The following is a 19,354-nucleotide window of genomic DNA, read 5'->3' as shown; positions in this document are numbered from 1 at the left end:
AAATATTTTTTAATTCAAATAATGGTTAAAAAAGAAAGAAAGAAAGAAAGATCAACCATGTAGCTTAAATAAATTCATGTATTGTAAAATCACGTGATATTTACTTTTAATTAATCTTCAAATATTTTTTATTTTGTAACCAAATAAAACGATTGATTAAAATTTAAGATTTTCATTGTTTATTAGATTCAATCTTATATATATTTAATTAAATGGGATTTTTCCAATGCGTAAATAATGATCTCTTTACTTTGTTACTCAATCAAATTATATATACACATGAAGACTTTGGCGTACAAACTAACTTATACTATTTCTGAACATTCTTTAATTTCCTCAATAATACGATCTCTAGTATTTTTTTCTTCATCAAATAATAACACCTTGAAGCTTAATTAATTCTTCCTCTCTTGTCTCATCTGGTCTATTTTTCTCATTTAATCTGTATGATTTTTCAGGTCAACAATAGATTCCCACAGCCTAAATAATTATTGATGATTGCTTTACTCGATCGATACAGTTTTGAAAATCTTTTTGACCCTTGTATTTATCCATAACTGTTTCATACGTCTCCTGGCTCCTACAATTAGAAATTTGTATGGACAAAATTTCCATTTAAGGAAATGTTTTTCTTGCCTAGTATTTGTTCTATTAAGATTCCCATTTCGCAATAAAAATCTTGACTTAAAGTTTGTTTGGCTTGAAAATATGGAGATTTTTTTTAAAAGATATAATATCTTTTAAATATAAACCACATCTTTAAAAGCTAAAATAATATTATTTTTATTAAAAAAAACATAAGTTATCTTCTATCCAAATAAATATTAATATTTGTGAAACAATAAAGGATTAAAAGGAGTACACTCGCACATTTATCACTTTCCGGATTTTTTTATATAGACTCTTGGTTTATGTTTATTGAGTATATAACATTTTCTCTTAAACTCTATGATATTAAAGGTGGTGTGTGGTGCAAGATTAAAAGAATGAAGGGTGAATTATTAGAGAAATATATAACAATTATAAAAGTATATTTAATGATGTGGAAGTCAACTTTTAAGATTGATCGCTTGGAGGCTAAAATCAAGTGTATTAGTGAGATCATTTATAATCAAATATAAAATAATAAATATCAAACAATGTATACTAGAGAGTATGATTTACAAGAGAGGAAATTGATTTAATTATAAGTTGGAAGAAAAAGAAAAAGATAAAATTTTTATCATTAAGAGAGTATTTAAAAGTGTGATAATGATTGTTTTTTAAAGTGTTTTTCTCTCAATAATACATTAAAATAATATTTTTTATTTTAAAAAAATTATTTTTAATATTAATATATTAAAACGATTCAAAAAATAATAATAACTGTAAACATAGTTTTTTTTTTATCTAAATTTCACCCAACTTCTGTTTAGAACTCAAAACCAAACCGGAGCTAAGATTACTTATTTTGGAGGTTAAGTTTCAACCTCATTAACAATCACTCATTTTTTTTTTAACACCAAATTAACAATTACCGTTCTAAAATTTAATTCCACTCATCCCTTGTCCAGCATATCCTTATTGTGGAATTCTAGAATCCTGCACAGTAAGTGTCGGAGATAGGATATAAACTATGGGAGGGCTTGATTGAATTGACCTCTATATAGTCACTTGCATAATATCTTAATATTTTCTTTATAACATCAGCATCTTAAATACACGATAAATAATAATATTAACAAGTAAATAAGTGGTGGGTGGTGTTGCTTACGTAATGATGATCATCTCAAAACTATATAACACCAACGGCACAGATGAATTGATCTATTTCAGGGGTGTTGGAATAGGATGTAAATTGGTTGTTTAAAATGTTTTTTATTTGAAAATAAATTAAATAATAAATTTTTATTTTTAAAATTTATTTTTTACACCAACACATTAAAATAATAAAAAATATTAAAAAAATAATTTGTTTTCAAAACTCCCGTGCCAAACACCCCTTAGTTATGGTGATCAGTAAGGATTAAAATGAAGGAGGAAAACCGAGATTATAAGGCAGTCATCATAAAGAATTTGTATTTGTCCAGGGGGAGAAATGAGAAGTAGTGAGATTTTGACCGTGGACCAAAAATGAGAAAGTATGTTTCGTATTTGACCAATAATATACTACTTTAAAATTCAAATAAAAAATTAAAAATAATACATCCTTATCAATTATTAATTTTTATTGTCCAAACACAAGGAAATAATCCAAGGGAGAGGAGAAACAAAAGAAAATTGTCTTAAAAGTAATTCTTAATTTTTTTACTGCCCCTTTAAGTCGTTTGTTGATTTAATTTAAATAAATAATGAAATGAATCGTCGTAATTTGGTGAGACTGAGATTTCTTTGCTTTGATCTTTCTTCTCTTCCTTTCCGTTTATATTCCATAAGAGAGAATATTATTCATTCCCTCTTCCTCCTTCCCATTCACCAATTACGTTGTTATCTAAAGAAAAGCTCTTCAAATTTATTTATTTTGGATTTTAACACCAGCAAGAGAAACGAATTCAATTCCTACCTTCCCACCCTCCTCATCAAAGGCAAGGAGATGAAATCACTTAGGAAATTGAGAGGATATGCTTCACTTCACAAACAAGCAGTACATAAAAACCCAAGGGATCTTCCCTCTTTCTCTCAATCACATGAGCTTGCTAAAGCCTCTCAGGTACTCTTCACTCCTCTCCCTCTCTCGTTCTTGCTTTGCCTTGATTTCGCAGCAACCAAACACGACTGCAGCTTGTTCTTACTTAAATAATTTTCATTTTGTGTCGGTCAATTGCAACCTTTTGTTGTTGTTGTTGTTGAATAGATAATTGAGGATTTTAAGCTTAATTTGATCTGATCAGTCTTTTGAGGTTGTTTGGATAAAAATAATAATAGTAGTAATAATTGTAATAAAGGGAAAGCAGAAACATTGAAATGATTGGTTTGGTTAGTGAATAGATTATGTATAATTACTTTAATAAACCATTATTTTAAGCTATATTAATGATCGAATGTTAGCTACTTTTTTCTGTGCTTTTGATCGCTTGGGATTCTGTTTCTGTTTCTTATAAAATCTGGTTGCTTTTTATCATTTTCAGGACATGATAGATATGAAAGATTGCTATGATAGCTTACTTTCTGCTGCCGCTGGAACCGCCAATTGTGCCTTTGGTACTCCTTTTTTTCTTGCACTGTACTTTACTTGAATTCCTTGTATTCTTTTTCCATGGATACCACCGTCAATTCATAAGAAGGGGCATCGAGTTTGATATTCTTGTATCGGCCTGGGTATTTACAGTTTTACTAACACTATCATTTGATTGTTAGTCCACCAGTGCCATTCTCATTTCCCCTCAACAAAATGTTTTTCGCTTAAAACTCGCGTTCATTTACTGCATTTTTTTTTTTTCTTTTTCTGGGAGGGGGAACTTGAAGTGTGAAGCTAATAATGATAATGTTTTGGTGGAAGTTCCATTATTGGTAGTTGGTGGTTCAATTAGAACGAAGTAGCAGCCATATGGTCCCTTAAGAAATGAAGCTTGAAGTTTTTTAAGGCAATGTTATACTATAAATTTGAAGAAGTCTCAGCTCCCAGTCATCAACTAACATCCAATGGCAACATTGCAAAAGCTAATTATTATGGTTCACAGAACAAAACATTTAGAAAGGAAAGGCTTAGTAGTTGCGATTAAAATATCACATTAGCTTTCTTTTGCTGGCACGGGGTATGGAGTTATTTAGATCACACAAATCATGTTTTGCGCATGACGATTGCTCTGCAATGAGTGAGTTGGAGGTCTGTTGAGTACCCAATTTCATGAACAAACTTGGTACATAACAAATGGCAAGAACTAAATTTTTGCATAACACTGGTGATATATAACATAACGGAAATCAGGCAGCCTTTATCATTACAAACCACTTCTGCAGCATTTTTTCCTTTCACACCACCACAGCCTATTACATAACCATAAGAGCTATCATGCATATTCTGGCTGTTATGCTACAGAAAACCTTGGTTTGGCAGCCAATTTGTTTTTTGTTTTGTCATTGATAGTCTCCAACAACTCTTCACATTCACTTTTAATTTTGTTCAGTAATTTCACCAATATCAATCTTCACTCTTCAGATTCTGCATCTAAACTAAACATCCTAGTGATCTTTTTAAGATCTAATCCAAATACCTCAACTCTCTTCCACATTTTATTTTGCAAATTATTTGTACAAATTAAGAATCAACAAGGTTATGTAGCATCTTATATTGCTTTTTTTTTTTTTTGTGATATTAGTTCCTATATGTATTTACTACAATGACCATTTGTTAAAATTATTAAAAATTATGTTGATTGCTTAACAAGTTTCTTAAATAAACTGTGACTGTTATGTGATACCTGGGTGATGTTCTGATTCAAAATATTATCCAAAAGAAAGTCATCTCTAAGATTAAAACCTGTTTTGGAAGCTTAAGTTGCAATAGATTCCCACCAGATGAACCATGACTGGCAGTAGCCTAAGTTATGCACATGTGGCACTTTCCAGCATTTTAGCTTGCTGTTGGCCTTTTGGTTTATAGATTGTGAGGATTTACTGAGTGAGGATTTAAAATGAGTTCATTAGTGAACATCACAGTGTTTTATGTGTTGATTTAGAGAACTTGCATGTTTTGAAGGATCCTGTTTTGGTGTGTGATTCTAGAATGTTCTCACTTCTGTCTTTCCTCAGAATTCTCAGAATCATTGCATGAAATGGGTGCTTGCCTTCTTGCGAAAACTGCATTGAATGATGATGAAGAAAGTGGTAAGTTAATGAATACTTTCTTTACTCTTCTTGTTCATTAGATAATTTGAATAGATAGTAGGTGACTTGATTTACTAAGGATCTCAATAACTTCATGGTGGACAGGTTTGTTCATCATGATATTGATGTTGAAAGTTAAAAGAAAATTGTTAGTGGGGACTAGGACTTCTTTTCAGTGTTTGTTGTAACATCTGAGTTGCATTTCTTTTGTATAGATTTATTGACATTTGCAATGAAGATATAAAGCTAAACCATCCTAATCCTTTTCTACTAATTCTTACTTCGGAAAATCACATTTGACTGAGAAATACTTAACTCACAGTCAATATTCTACTGTCTTGATACATACTATAGATCCAGGGACCTAACTAGAGTTGTTTTCATGAGCCTGTACTTTGGAAACTGTGTTTTTATTAACATCTTTGTTTTATTGAAGTTATGTTCAAATTGATTCTACTTTCTCTTCTTTAAGTTGCTAGAGAATTTACTTGTGCATTTGTTACAGAATCAACAATCTAACCTGTTTTTTCATCAGTTTTAACTGAAGATACCATTTCAAGTTTCAATTTTCAAAAAGATTATGGTGATGCATTTAGACAAACTTTAATGCAATGATAATAATTGGTCTTTAATTCAATGAATTTGTTCCTTTTGAGTGCATATTCAATTACATATAGTTGCATTCCAAGAAGGTGACAGGAAGAGAAGCTGAAGTTGGCTCTGTTTTCTTTGCAGGCAGGGTCTTGCTGATGCTGGGAAAAGTGCAATTTGAACTCCAGAAACTTGTTGACGGCTACGTGAGTTGTTGTTTTGTAATAAAAATTACTAAGAGTCCTGGCTTTGTTGTGGTACTGATTTTTAGTTTGATATTTTCAGCGTTCTCACATAAATCAGACAATCATAAGCCCGTCAGAGTCTCTTCTGAAAGAACTTCAAACAGTTGAGGTCATCTTACAAGCTTTCATTAACTTAGACTATCTATAACTTTTCATGTTAAATTATCGTTGGAAAATGCTTAAATTCTTAATGATTGAAATCAGTGCTCACACTTAAACATTTATTTTATTATTTTTTCTATTATCTTGTATATGGTAGTTAAAGCATTTTACTGAAGGAGCAGTCGCTGAAGACTTTTTTCATTCATACAGGAGATGAAGCAGCAGTGTGATGAGAAAAGGTTTGTGGTACTATTTCAAGCACCTTTCTAAACTTGCACCTGCACCCACACACTCACAAAAAAAAAAAAAAAAAAAAAAAAACAAAAGGAAGGAAAGATCAGAAACAAATAAAAAGAAAAATGAAAGCCCTGAAATTTGATATAAATTTCTTCTCCCCGTGTTGCTTGGTTTACAGAGATGTATATGCGCACATGGCGGGACAGAGAGAAAGAGTGAGTGGAAGAAATGGAAAGGGAGAGTGTTTTTCTATGCAGCAAATACAAGCAGCTCATGATGAATATGATGAGGAGGCCACTTTGTTTGTTTTTCGTCTTAAATCCCTGAAGGAAGGACAATCACGCAGTCTTCTTACACAGGCGGCTCGGCACCATGCTGCTCAGGTTTCTTTTTCTTCAAACAATTTTTTTAAAAAAACCTGTTGGTTTAATAGTTAATCCTGCTTCTTTCTTGAAAGCAGCTGTGCTTCTTTAAGAAGGCTCTTAAATCTCTTGAAGCAGTTGAGCCGCATGTCAAATTGGTCTCAGAACAGCAGCATATAGATTACCACTTTAGTGCCCTTGATGATGATGGGAGGGATGATGATGATTATGATGATGATGAAGATTATGATGATGCCATTGATGATGGAGAATTGAGCTTTGACTATGGACAAAATGACCAGGAGCAAGAAGTTTCCAAATCAATAAAGTCAATGGAGGTAAGACTTCAATGCACTTTTCATCAGTGGAGCCAATCAGCTTACCTTTTCTTTTCAGAAAAGCAACTATAATGCATTGTGTTTTACGATTTTATGAATAGCATTGCCTTGTAAAGGAGGAAATTTGCACATTTCACTTGTGGTTTCTAGTGCATAAATTCTGAATTCTAGGATTGACCTTTCTGTGTTACCTGTTCATGTTGAAACTTATTCCACAGGATAAACAACTCAAGACGATCTTTTATAGTCACTCGTCATGATTTCCAATTTTTTCTATCAATGCATCCTTCAACTGAATTTCTATTCCATTTTAACTTCAACTTGCTGTATAACAATTTGTGCAGTTGGATTTGGAGGACATTACATTTCCCCAAGTTGTGACATTGGAAATGGCAAAGGTAAACCTTCATATTGTGGACTTGGGTGTTCCAAGTGATCATGCTGATTTCATATCTGTGTAATGCAATTGTAGGCCTGTTAATGAGTGATCTAATCTGCCTGGCCAGGCTTTCTAAATCTAAGAACTACTATCATATTTCACCATCCTTGCACGCCTGAAATTGTTTTCTTAAAAATGATTTGTGTGCTTGAACTAATAACCTGGCAAAATCAGTATGAAAGCCTTAGCATGGATAATCTCAATAATAAGTAACGTAATGGAACACAATACATGCCATATCTGCTCTTAGTGTTTCCTGCTATTAGATAATATTATTTATTCGTTCTGGATATCCACTTGAACGTGTATTTATAGATCTCCCATTTGAGTAATTGAGTTGGGTTGGATGAGTTGACAGATACATACAGACTTTCACTAATTGAGTTGGGTTGGATGAGTTGACAGATACATACAGACTTTCACCCTTTCTACTCATAGAGCCCCGCATATCTTGCTCTATTTCAGCTCAAACATGAATGTTTGCTGTAATCTATTTCTATAATGCACAACCAGGACATCAGATCTTTGACTGATGGTGAGTTTTATACTTCTCTTTGGATTGCTTGCAGGAAAATCTAGATAAAAGTTACAGGACATCGTTTCCTATTAAGGGAGAACTTAGTGCAGGCACCCAATCAGCTCCGCTTTTTGCTGAAGCGAAATCTGATCCAGCTGGAAAAACAAAACAACTGATGCCATCATCCACCCGAAAGTTCAACACTTACGTATTGCCTACTCCAGCAGACCCAAAGAGTTCAAATTCTACAGGACCTGGTAGCCCGGTTTCTCAAACATTAAAGACAAGTTTGAGTGGACGTCCTCCGAATTTGTGGCACTCATCCCCTATTGGCCCTAAAAAAAACGATAAGTTACTAGGAGTTGAAATGTCTAGCAAGCCCCCTGCTATAAATTCACAGTCAGTGCTCAAGGAGAGCAACAACAACACTGCATCCACCCGATTACCTCCTCCTCTAGCTGATGGACTCTTTTTTTCAAGGCTTGAGCCACCGGCTGGCGCTGAATCTAAGAAAATCAAAAGATATGCCTTTTCTGGTCCTATTACATCCCAGCCATGGTCTACCAAGGCAGTCTCCGCAGAACATCCACAATTGTTCTCTGGACCCCTTTTGCGAAATCCAACGCCCCAATTATTTTCATCATCTACGAAAGTGTCTCCAAGAATATCACCAAAAGTATCTCCTAGTTCTTCCCCTCCATTTGTGTCCTCACCCAAAATCAGCGAGCTACATGAGCTTCCCAGACCCCCAGTCAGTTCAACCTCCAAGTCTCCAGGGGCTGTAGGTTTGGTTGGTCATTCAGCTCCACTGTTGCCCAAAGGCCACATGCTTCCTGGTACAAGGAAAACGTCAACATCAAATGTAGAATCTCAACTGCCTACACCTTCTCAAGTTGTCCCTCGCAGTCTTTCAATACCCTCTAGCAGACATAGAGTAATGGTCGCTCAGAATTCAGGGATTGTTGAGAATGTTGCCTCACCTCCTCTAACCCCTATATCTTTATCTAACACCCAGCCATCATCCACTGGTTCCCGGATCGTCAATCAGACAGTTCAAATCAGAGGTAATTCATAATCCAAAGCATTTGAATGGCTATTTAGTTTAGGATAAGTTATGCTCACGCATCAGTGTCACACTGGGGTTATTAGTTCTGGGGGTTAGACTGGTCTAGGTACATTTTTTGATCGCATAAAACCATTCATATACTAGCTGAAGTCCCAATGAGAACAAATTGTATGCATCTGAGAAAAGAAACTCTTGCATGTTTTTTCATCAGTTGTAATTTTTCATTTAAATAATTTATAGAGATGCATAATTTTAGTTACTTGGATAGACATGTACATGCACCAAATGTAAATGAATTTAGTTTTTTTAATGTATACATGCTCATGCATCCGAGCTTTGTTTTCATTAACGACAGCGGTATCATTTCTAAACCTCACATTTGGTGAATGCAGGTGCAGTTTGATTCGATTCTTTTATAGCGATAGAGCTTTGCTTCAAGTTCAGCAACCAAAATTTGAGCTCGCACGATTCTCGCATCATTTGGTACAGTGGGAGAACTGTAAATATAATCCTTGTCTACTGATTTTTGGCTTGTATTGTTATTTTTGTTAATCCGTTGATATTTATATTTTTTTGCTCTCCTTGGAAGTAATAGCAAAATTCCATTTATTTTCCCCTTCAGCATTTCCCCCATTTGTATAATCTCATTGATTTCTTGTCCTTAATTAAGGACCATTTCGCATAACAGAGTTGAGTTGTGTAGTGGAGCCCTAACTGGATAGATTATTCTACATTTCCCGTCATGTTCACTCGAGTGATTTCGCTGTCCCAAAGCAATCATGTTCCGTGATGTTCACCGACTTGCCAAAGATAAAAAATAAAGACCTCCATTTCTGAAAGCAGAGGTTCGTTCCCTCTCTTTTTATCTCCACTATCTTTTTTAATATCATCAAAGAGTGGACTACATGTGATCGTTATATTATGTTACCGCAAAAGGAACTGCAATTGGGTGATGGTAACCGCAAGATATGGTGATTTGGAGATTCTACTCTTTTTTTCCTTTTTTTGATGGAAGACGAGAGATTCTTCTCATAATAAAGAGGATTTCTTGGTGTGACTTTAACTAGATGCATCTAATAATTAATTATACGAGTAAACAAGCACACAACCATTGTCATATAATGAGTTAATATATGGAATTAGGTAACTGCCTCTTAGTGGGCTGTCATTTACAGCTTCCGGCAGCACCGTATCTCACAGATCCCATCAGTTCCGGTCCTTCCAGTCTTGAGTTATTCACAAAACTGCTTTCGAACAACCAGCACCAAGGAAAGAACAATTAAAAGACACTTCCAACAAAGAAATTAAACGAAAGCTTTTGATTCCAATAAATTAGTCTGGTTAGTACCATATGAGTTACCTTTCCTCTGTGAACTTGGAGAAAGAACCTGAGGCAGGTATGGTGCCACATAAATCATTGTTTGACAGGTCACTGCACAGAAATGTTAGATTGTTGGACGGGCAAAAGATTGTGTAGAAGAAAAGGTGATTTGTAGATCACGAAGAAGACTCACATGATCTTTAGGCTCTCCAATTTGGTCAGTTCTCTTGGTATCCTTCCAGTCAGTCTGTTGCCGTTCAGTCTCCTGCGTGGTAATTACGTGACACACCAGGCAAAGATACGTTAGCTAGGTCGTCATAAAAGTGAAAACGAACCTGACAATACTAATGGTTTTATCCACTTGATTCTGATCAAGCATCTGTAAATCAAAGGGTAGGTAATTAAAATTAACACAGATCTGAAAGAATGCTTACAGGAATTTAAGATTGGAAAGCTTAGAAAGTGAGGCAGGAATGGTCCCCGTGAGGTTGTTGTGATATAGATCCAAGCTCACAAGGCTCTTCAGGTTTCCAAGTTCCCTTGGTATAGGACCCACCAGTTCATTCATGTAGAGTTCCCTATATAGGGAGCATAAACCTAACATTAGTATTGTTAGCTTTAAACTCTTGGCACACTATAAATCATGTCGAATTTAATGCTAGTATCCATTTGATCGCAAGTCCACCAGATGGTAGGTGAGGTGAATGTTGTCTTGATCTAGCCCTGGATAAACTAGCAACAAGCTGATTAACCCGATTTGCTGTACTCTATCAACGAATTCAAACCCACTTAAACCTCAAACGTTTTGATGGTTAATCTATGTAGTTAAGAAAATGAAAAAAATGGTGTTGCTGCTATGGCAGGTTTAAATTCTCTGGATAGTTTGAAGTGCTTACAGATACTGAAGACGGACGAGCTTCCCCAACTCGGGAACCAGACTGCCTGAAAGCTTTGCGTTTCCAAGGTCTCTGCAACAACCAATATTTTAGTACTCCCTATTTATTGCTTCTATAATTTGTCGAGTTCATTACTTGACAATTTAACAGATAATTATTTGTGCTGAGTTACTTCTTCCATGACAGAATTTATGCTACTCTCAAATTTACATGTGCATGTATATACATAACAGCTTTCATGTTTTTTTCTCCCTATCTTCTCCTTTATTACTAGCACATGATCAGAGTCACACAACCTGTTTCAAAGATTTTGAGTTGTAAAAAAGAAACAAAAATGAGTTAAGGATATGGTAGTACTATGATCTTTGAACATCATGTTTGAAAAAGTTGTCCACCCTGGAGATCTTCATATACAAATGGATGTCACGCATGCATGCAGATTAGTAAATTTGGTCAGAAATGAGGGGCTTGTCTCTAGTGCCTAATTAGATGTCTTGGACTATTTAAGGTCTAAATAATTGTTTTGAGAAGCAAAAATATAGTCATAGTTTTCAGACCTTAACAACCTGACAACACACAAACTACAAAAATTAAAGCAAACATGCACAGAGGCTCAAATAAAATGTGAAAAAAGAAGAAGATAGGGATGCTGGAAGATTAGTAGTCAATATCCGTATGGTGCTTACAGTCGGGTAACCCGATTATCACCATCACAGGTAACGTGGAACCAAGTACATGGATCCACCAAGTTTGGGTCCCAGCTCTGGAGAACATGCCCTGGATCCTTCACTGCTCTCCTCAGAGCGTACAAAGCATCCCCTAGTTCATGGACCAAAAGGTTAAAATCACAGTTCAATTATACTCACAGTTGGTGAAAAATGAAAGAAAAACCAATGTGTACCTTCTAAATTTGCATTTGTTAGTGCTAGAATGATTGATGGAAGAACAAGAACGAGAAGATGTAACACAGTACAGCTTGCCATTTAGAGAACTTTAGGCCTGGAAATAAAGAGTCAAGATGGGGAGAGAGAGAGAGTAGAGAGTTCAGTAAGTTTGTATAAAGAATGGAAGCACAAGGGAAACAGCATTTGTCGGGGAATTTATAGAGCTCATAAAAGAGTTTGGTTACTGTGCATTAAGAAAAAATAAATAAAGGAAAACAATTTTCTCCACTGCAAAGTTCTTAAGAAGTGGGTCTAACTCTTCAATTGTTTAGTTGCTCTGTCTGATGCTGCCAAGAGTCCTTCCACGTTCTAAATTACCCCCCTGCGTGGACGATTCTGTCCTCATCAACTGTGCAGTGTCTCTATTCCTATTCCTTGTCAGCCATTGCTGGCCATGTCAGAACTTGGAAGGTAGGAGAGTAGCAGCAGAGAGAGACCTGGCAAGTAAAACAAGAGGAGTCCAGTTCACTCAGGACCACTGTATGGTCCTCACACTTGACCGACCATGAAACTTTACTAGGGTATACTTTAACAAATAAAAGATGCAAATTCAATGAAATTGAACTATATACCTATTAATATCTAGCATTTGGATTGCATGAGGAATTTCCTATTTTATGTTCCACAGAGTAAGGTTGAAACTCGAAAGAAGCAAACACGCATGTGTAGCGTTCACTAGCCATGTAATAATGATAATCGCAGGTGAAGACTTCTCTGTTAATTATCATCGAGTTAGTAGTGATTGCTTTTTTTGATAAAATTAGTAGTTGTTAATTAATTATGTTGTTAGATTTCATTAAATCCAAGCACCAAGCAGTTTTTCAATGCTATTTGGTAATCATATTTTTTTTGAACAAATCATAACGACAGTAGCTAGTCATAGAGATTGCAGAGTGCTGCGTGCATGCAGCGTCGGAATGAGCGAAATCAACAGACTTTTTTTCGAATAAGAGAGCCAAAACAAGATAGACGAGAATATTTGAGACTCACTAAGCCTGTCCGTTTCCCACTTCCAAGTTTCAAGTTCCCCGAGCATGAAAAAAGAATATTTAAAGCATGGATTTTCTTAATGAACTTACTTTTCTGCGTATCTTGAGAGGTGTTGAAAATATAGATATGGACAAGTCCGAAGAGCATAAGCATAAGAGAATAATATCACTTGGAAATATATATGTTGTGGTCGAGCAAACGCCTCCCATGTATTTATTTACTGTTTTCCTCCCTCTAGTTGCTTCAACAACGTATATTTAATGTGTTTCGAGGACTTAAAAGCATACTGTAGATTCGGCAATGAAAGGCCCAGCTTCAGAGGAGTAGAGTACTCTCTCAATTCACTAATGGCGAAGGAAGCATCGTTCTAGTAATTAACCAAATTGTAAGTCAACCAATTTAGAGGAGAGATTCGTTGGCTCTCGAACATTTTTCTATTCTTGTTTATCCAACAGCCTTTGCACACGATCGAGTACAGTTGTCTTTGGATAGACATGCAATATGGTCATATGGGACCTCATTAATTCCCCTTTCGTACATTTAGAAAAGTTCCAATAGCTCTGAAATATTTTCTTAAGTCATAGAATAATCAACAAGAGTCTAGCCCAACTATGTCAGCAATACTCCTGACTTCACTTTAAAAATGGGAGGTGCCTGTTCGACTCGATAAACGGAGATAGACCTACAAGAGTGTTTTAGCTGTAATGTATACATATTAATTAATCACAACCTTTGATTTAAAAAAGAAGAAGAAGAAATCGTGCCTCAGCAAAATAGCTGTGTGTATATAAGTTTCATAGTTATAAACTCCATCCTAATTTAGTACCTTTATCACGATTAATCAGAATTACTCTAATTTAGAAAAACATTGTTTTGAAGTTCTTTTAAGAGGTCAATGAGTTCTACCTGAAGTTTTGATTGGGTCGATAAAGTTGAATAGCAAATCCAATCAAATTTAATCAATTCAACTCTTAACATGGTATAATACAAAACTCAACTTGAATCAAGTTTTGAATTACATATCATTAAATTAGACAAATTAAATTAAAATAAATTTATTAAAAAATATAATTACAATACAAAATCATTTAAAAAACTCAAAAACTAATAAAACCAAATTGAAATCATGATTTTATACCTGATTTTACTGTCTTTAGTGCAATCTGAGGTAGAATTAGATTCACCATCGACTCCATGTGAATGGAATCAATGAACTTTCTTCGTCTTTATCACAAAAGAAAGAGTGGCAAATCAAACAAAAGGGCATTGATCTTGTTTGCTCTCATTACCATTCTCTGTGTCGACCCAATCAATGCTGTGCCTAAATATCCAATTAACCATCTTCTCTCCTCAGGTGAGACCTATCTATCCTTTCGAACGTCAGAGAAAATGCTAATAGAAGAAGGAATTCAAACTATATGAGCAATGCTAAGATTAAAATTTCAAAAGTTTCAGAGGATGATGATCGATTTCCATCGCGGTCATTACCTCGGAAGTAAAGTGTTGCTTCTTGGGTTGGAGAGGCACTCAGAAGTGGCGGCTAGCTGGTTAATGGACCACGTCCACTAGCAAGGAGGAGATGGGACTGTGTGGTTGGTGGCATGTGAGACTCGTCTTTTAAAGTTTGACATAATTGTTCGTTTGGGAGTCCGTGGTTAGTTTTTCCAGTGTCTTTTTACTTGGATAGTGTTGTGTTTTATTTTATTTTTTAAAGTATTTTTAATATTATTATATCATATGATTCAAAAACATTAAAAAAATAATTTTAAATAAAAAATTTAAATTTAAACAGGCAGCATCTTACTAAACAAGTTCTTAATTCATAGTAGATCTGCACATGCATGGCAGGGTTTTCCTTTGAACCGTGACAATCTATCTATACAGCGGCCAAATTTTATTCGTCTCCCTATTCTTGGTTTTATACCAATGTAACCTTTTTATTTTTAAAATTATCTTTATTTTGTCGTTATTTGATTAGAAAATCTGGTTGTTATTAAATCATTAACTATATGAAATCATATCATGTTTTTATTTTGACATGTATAATATAAGAGTGATTTAAACTTAAAAAAGAAAACAAAAGTAATTTTAAAAATAAAAGATTGACATGAGTGAAAAAGAAAACGGAAGGCCAAACCAAAATAAACAAAAGGTACAGTAACGCGCAAATAAGATTTTAACCGTTAGTGGAAAAGACACTACAGAACAACTTTCAATGTAGGGTTAGTCGGTCTTTGAAAGTGTAGCAAAAAAAAAATATAGTAATTTTTATTTAAAAATATATTTAATTTTTTTAAAAAAAAAATTCACATCAAAACAATACAATAATAATAATAAATAATTCAAAATAAAAAATAAGTTTTACCACGACTATAAATAGGATAAAGATACAAGAAAAAACATCAGATTGAATTTTATTTGGATTTGTGTTCTATAAAATTATCTCGACTTATAATTCAGGTTTAACAAGTTAATTTAAGTTGACTCAACTTATTTTTTTAATTGAATTTTATTTTTAATTTTATATTTTAACATTAGATTGATTAAGAATTGAGTTTAATAATAAAAATTTATTTGCTTTTGTTATGGTTATTAAGGTCTCATGACTTAGATAATAGATTTCACATATTAACTCGAGTTAATCTGAATTGATATAATATATTTTTTGTTTTAATATCCAAAAAATAAAACCTCTTGATTTTATTTTTAAATTAAACTATATTTTTATTGGTATTCAAATTATCTTTAAACATGTTAATATAATTAAATCACATCAAATTAATTTTTTTATAATTTTATATTTTTACTTGAAAACACGTTAATAATATCTAAGAAAGAATTTGATTCAACGCGTAAAATAATCCAGTAAAGTTTTCTAAAAAGCCTAGAACTAAAGAATCTCATCATCGAGATTCGCTGGTGACTTTCTTATCCTTTGACAAGGGATATTTAGATTATAACTAATAACTAAAAATCATACTTCGATTTTGTACCAAATGTCCCGAGAATTTCTTACAAGGAATTGGCTACCAAAATTTATATACATCTTCTCATTACTTTGCTCATTTTTTATTTTCTGTAGTTATTTTTTCTTAAGTATTTTCTTTTTCTTTTTCTTTTTCTTTTTCAGTTTGAATGTTTGGTGCAGCGATGATTAAAAAAATTTCTTTTTTCATATTAATTTTTTCGTATCTCACCCTTCTTATTGAAGGTGTTATAATTTAACATAAAAAAAAATACGAAGGAGTTTTCCTCAACGAAAAAATAATAATAAAGAACAAAAGAGTACTGATTTTTGTACTGGTACAAGAAATTCCTAAAACATCCATAAAAGGAGGAGACTTAAATTGAAACCCTAAAAAATTAATGGCCATGCTATCATTAAAGTTAAAAAAAGAATCTAAATTTTAATAAAGGGGTTTTAATATATAATAATTATCCTTTTCTATTCCCCGTGGCAATCAACAATAATTAGCCGCATTAAATATTTATCAACAGACGCCCCTTGATCACCTGTTAGCTTTATTATTTATATAATTACCTCAGACAATATATTCGTAATTTTTTTTACAAACACACAAGCCCGACGCTATTAATTTTAATCAGTTACTGAATTAATCACCGGAAAGTCCTGCGAGGTGTAATAAACAGACCCCAATCTACCTTTGAGAAACAATAATTTTATAGTCTGGTTTTAATTTAATTTTTAAAAATTATTAATTTAAATTTTATGTACAAACCAGTTACTAAATATTTACATGATTGTTAATTTTAAGATTCGTGAAATTAATTGAGATGTATACAAGCTGATTCAAATATCAACATTAATAAATTAAAAAAAAAATGAGTTCAATGTAACTAAGAATTGACAACCTATTTAATTAAATTATGCACTCTTGGCCCCATGGAGAAGCTGAATTCACCATGGCAAGCTTGAATAAAGGACGAACTGGGGGGTCAAAGATCTTTTTAGTTTGAATTATGTTTAAAGTCCAACATGTCAACAATAAAGCAAGCAAGTTGTAGCTGCTTTTCTTTCTTTCCATCTCCTTTTTCCCTCCATGCTTAAATTCAATTACTATCATTTTAAAGCTTCACCCATATTAACATAGGGTTGTGTTCATCCATCCATGATTACTTTTCTTGGTGTTTTGGAGTCGTCCAATTCAACAAACTCATCAATCGGCCTCTATGATGCGTTGCCAGAATAAAAGGTGGCAACCACCATATGATATATCCGATAAACTCTATATTATTCTGGAGTAGAGAAATAGAAGAGAGATTTTATGGGTAAATATATTTAAATCAATTTTTGCGACGCTTGCTATGATTTTTCTTTCATCTTTGTATACACATGTCTTGTACATCCATGAAGTAATTTTTTTTTTTTAATAACCCGTCGTCTAATTGATTTGTTTTCTCTATTTTGGATAGTTGAAATTCATTTTACAGCAACCTGAACCAATTTAAATAACTAGTTAGTTAATATATGCAAATCAATATCTTCAACTCCCGACCATTTATTTATTTATTTATTAAAATGCTCCATAATTCTCGTACTTCCACTGCATGATAGGTACGAGTAGTGGTGTATTTGTACATAAAATTAGGGAAATTAACTCGGTATATTCTTGTATTTTATGAGTTGTCTCCAATATATTAGGGAAAGTATGAAATTTATAGGTCATTAATTGTTGAGAAAACGCTATTATTTTTAAAGTGAGATTTTATAGCCTTTTAGTTTATGTGATTGATTTCCGATTTTTTTTCATGTTTAAACATCACGTTTGGGTTTTTGAATAGATTAAAATATGTTTATAAAAATCATAATGATTAATTTATGAGCTTTAAAAAAACAGAGAGGCAAAGAAAATGAGTAATATTTAGGTTCATTCCTTGGACTAGTAGTAGAATAGGGATGCCCTTCCTGTCTTCAATGTTATAAAAACGGGAAATATTGAGGGTTGATTAATAATATTAAGTCAGCGATATCTTTAAAAATCATTTAATTTTAAGCCTTTTGACATGTTTAGATATGTGCACATAAGCTTTGAATTTAATACTAATAAATATATCAACTAAAAAGGTAGATAAACATAATCTTTGTTAATAAACATTATTCCGGGGTGGGTATTTTTTTTTAACAGTTCAGGTTGAAAAATATTTAATCAAGTGATAAATATCAATTTAGATGGATAATAATTGAATAACTTTATTTTAAATATATATTTATTATAAAACCCATGAATAAAGGGCTCGTGCGCGAGCCTTAATTTTTTTTTCTAAATCATTTGAGCGGATGGCATGTCTTTCATCCCAATATAGCTTATAAATGACACATTATTTGTCTCTACAGATGATGTGTTGTTTGAGCAGTGGCTAAAAAAAACAGGTTTGTTAGTTGTTTTCTTTCAAAAACTTATTTTTTTTATTTTTGACCCAAAACACCTATAAAATATCCTATGAATCTTGTTTAACTAATTTATAACCTCTAAAAACACAAAAAAATAAAGCCTTGAAACCCCAAAACCAAAAATCTTTCCAGGCTTGGATTTATTTTTGTAGGCACTTCAAAGTTTAGGGTTAAAAAAAAATCTAATTTAAACTTTTTTCATTATACAAAATCATTTTGTACAAAAATTAGCTAATTAGCTATTTTAAAAGTCGAGATCATTGTAACAACAACATTTTCTCTTTAGACCAGAATCATGTTGGTCTAAATCATGTGAGTCCTTCTCTCTCCTCTTGCTTATAAAGGATTGAAAATAATGAAAATCAAATTTAATATTGAAATTAATATTTATAAAACTAAAAGGATCAGTCATTTAATAGCTAAAAAATATGAAGGATTAAAATGTACTTTTTAAATAAATTTAAAAGTTACCATCTATTTTACCCGTGTTTTTCACTTTTATTTTCTATCTTTTAATTAATTTTTTTCTAAAAAAACATGCAATTAAATGCTAATTTGGGTTTAAAATAACTTAATTGTGCAAGGAAAAGATTCAGTGATAAAATTGAATTTTTTTTAAAAAATCACTGCTTAACTGTACAAGGCTATGGCTAGGCTATACGGCAGTCAAGTCTCACCTGTTGACGAGGATAGGAGGGATAGGTGGGCATGAAGTGAAGGGCTTCGGCTTATCAGCATATCATATGAAGCCCGGCCTACTAAAACCTCTTATTTAAACTAGAAATTTTCTTTGAAATTAATTAAATTCAATTCTATAAGTAAATAATAATAAAATAAAATAAAAAATCAATCGACGGAGAAACCATAATTAAGCCCATTTCAATAGGCACACGGGCTTTCGGGCTCACGGGCAATGACCTCGCCCAAACGGTTTCCTCATCAGCAAACTTTTGTTTCTCATTTCATTATCTTCAATTAATTAAACAAGCTTGTAACCAAAAAATAAATTAATAAACAAGCTGAAATAGAGTTTCATGCACCCAAAACTTCCGTAAAGTAAAAATAAATTATGAAAAAAAATAAAATA

At 32.9% G+C, this 19,354-nt stretch overlaps 2 protein-coding genes across 5 annotated transcripts; one reads left to right on the top strand and one right to left on the bottom strand.

The window, feature by feature from the left end:
* The first annotated feature begins 2,356 nt into the window (after positions 1 to 2,356).
* LOC118054455 (uncharacterized protein At2g33490) lies at positions 2,357 to 9,324 on the top strand. Of its 2 annotated transcripts, none has more exons than XM_035066052.2 (11): positions 2,357 to 2,689; positions 3,108 to 3,180; positions 4,732 to 4,806; positions 5,542 to 5,603; positions 5,683 to 5,745; positions 5,955 to 5,983; positions 6,160 to 6,364; positions 6,442 to 6,681; positions 7,026 to 7,079; positions 7,690 to 8,701; positions 9,096 to 9,324. In XM_035066052.2, the coding sequence occupies exons 1-11, from the start codon at positions 2,573 to 2,575 to the stop codon at positions 9,104 to 9,106; spliced, it is 1,941 nt and encodes a 646-aa protein (XP_034921943.1). In that variant the 5' UTR covers positions 2,357 to 2,572; the 3' UTR covers positions 9,107 to 9,324. The 2 variants fall into 2 exon arrangements, with proteins under 2 accessions (XP_034921943.1, XP_034921942.1); XM_035066051.2 differs by having other exon boundaries at positions 2,358 to 2,689; positions 5,683 to 5,751.
* LOC118054456 (uncharacterized) lies at positions 8,331 to 11,995 on the bottom strand. 3 transcript variants are annotated; one of them, XM_073407979.1, is made up of 8 exons: positions 11,822 to 11,995; positions 11,607 to 11,739; positions 10,921 to 10,992; positions 10,459 to 10,602; positions 10,218 to 10,289; positions 10,064 to 10,135; positions 9,855 to 9,947; positions 8,331 to 8,470 (listed from the first exon to the last, which is right to left on the bottom strand). In XM_073407979.1, the coding sequence occupies exons 1-7, from the start codon at positions 11,901 to 11,903 to the stop codon at positions 9,869 to 9,871; spliced, it is 654 nt and encodes a 217-aa protein (XP_073264080.1). In that variant the 5' UTR covers positions 11,904 to 11,995; the 3' UTR covers positions 8,331 to 8,470; positions 9,855 to 9,868. The 3 variants fall into 3 exon arrangements, with proteins under 3 accessions (XP_073264080.1, XP_073264081.1, XP_034921944.1); XM_073407980.1 differs by lacking the exon at positions 8,331 to 8,470 and having other exon boundaries at positions 9,515 to 9,947; positions 10,052 to 10,135; XM_035066053.2 differs by lacking the exon at positions 8,331 to 8,470 and having other exon boundaries at positions 9,515 to 9,947.
* Positions 11,996 to 19,354: the final 7,359 nt, after the last annotated feature.

Source organism: Populus alba, chromosome 3 (genome assembly GCF_005239225.2).
Source record: "Populus alba chromosome 3, ASM523922v2, whole genome shotgun sequence".
NCBI lineage: Eukaryota > Viridiplantae > Streptophyta > Magnoliopsida > Malpighiales > Salicaceae > Populus > Populus alba.
Note: the sequence above shows the minus strand (reverse complement) of the source record. Positions and strands in the feature narration are given on the sequence as shown.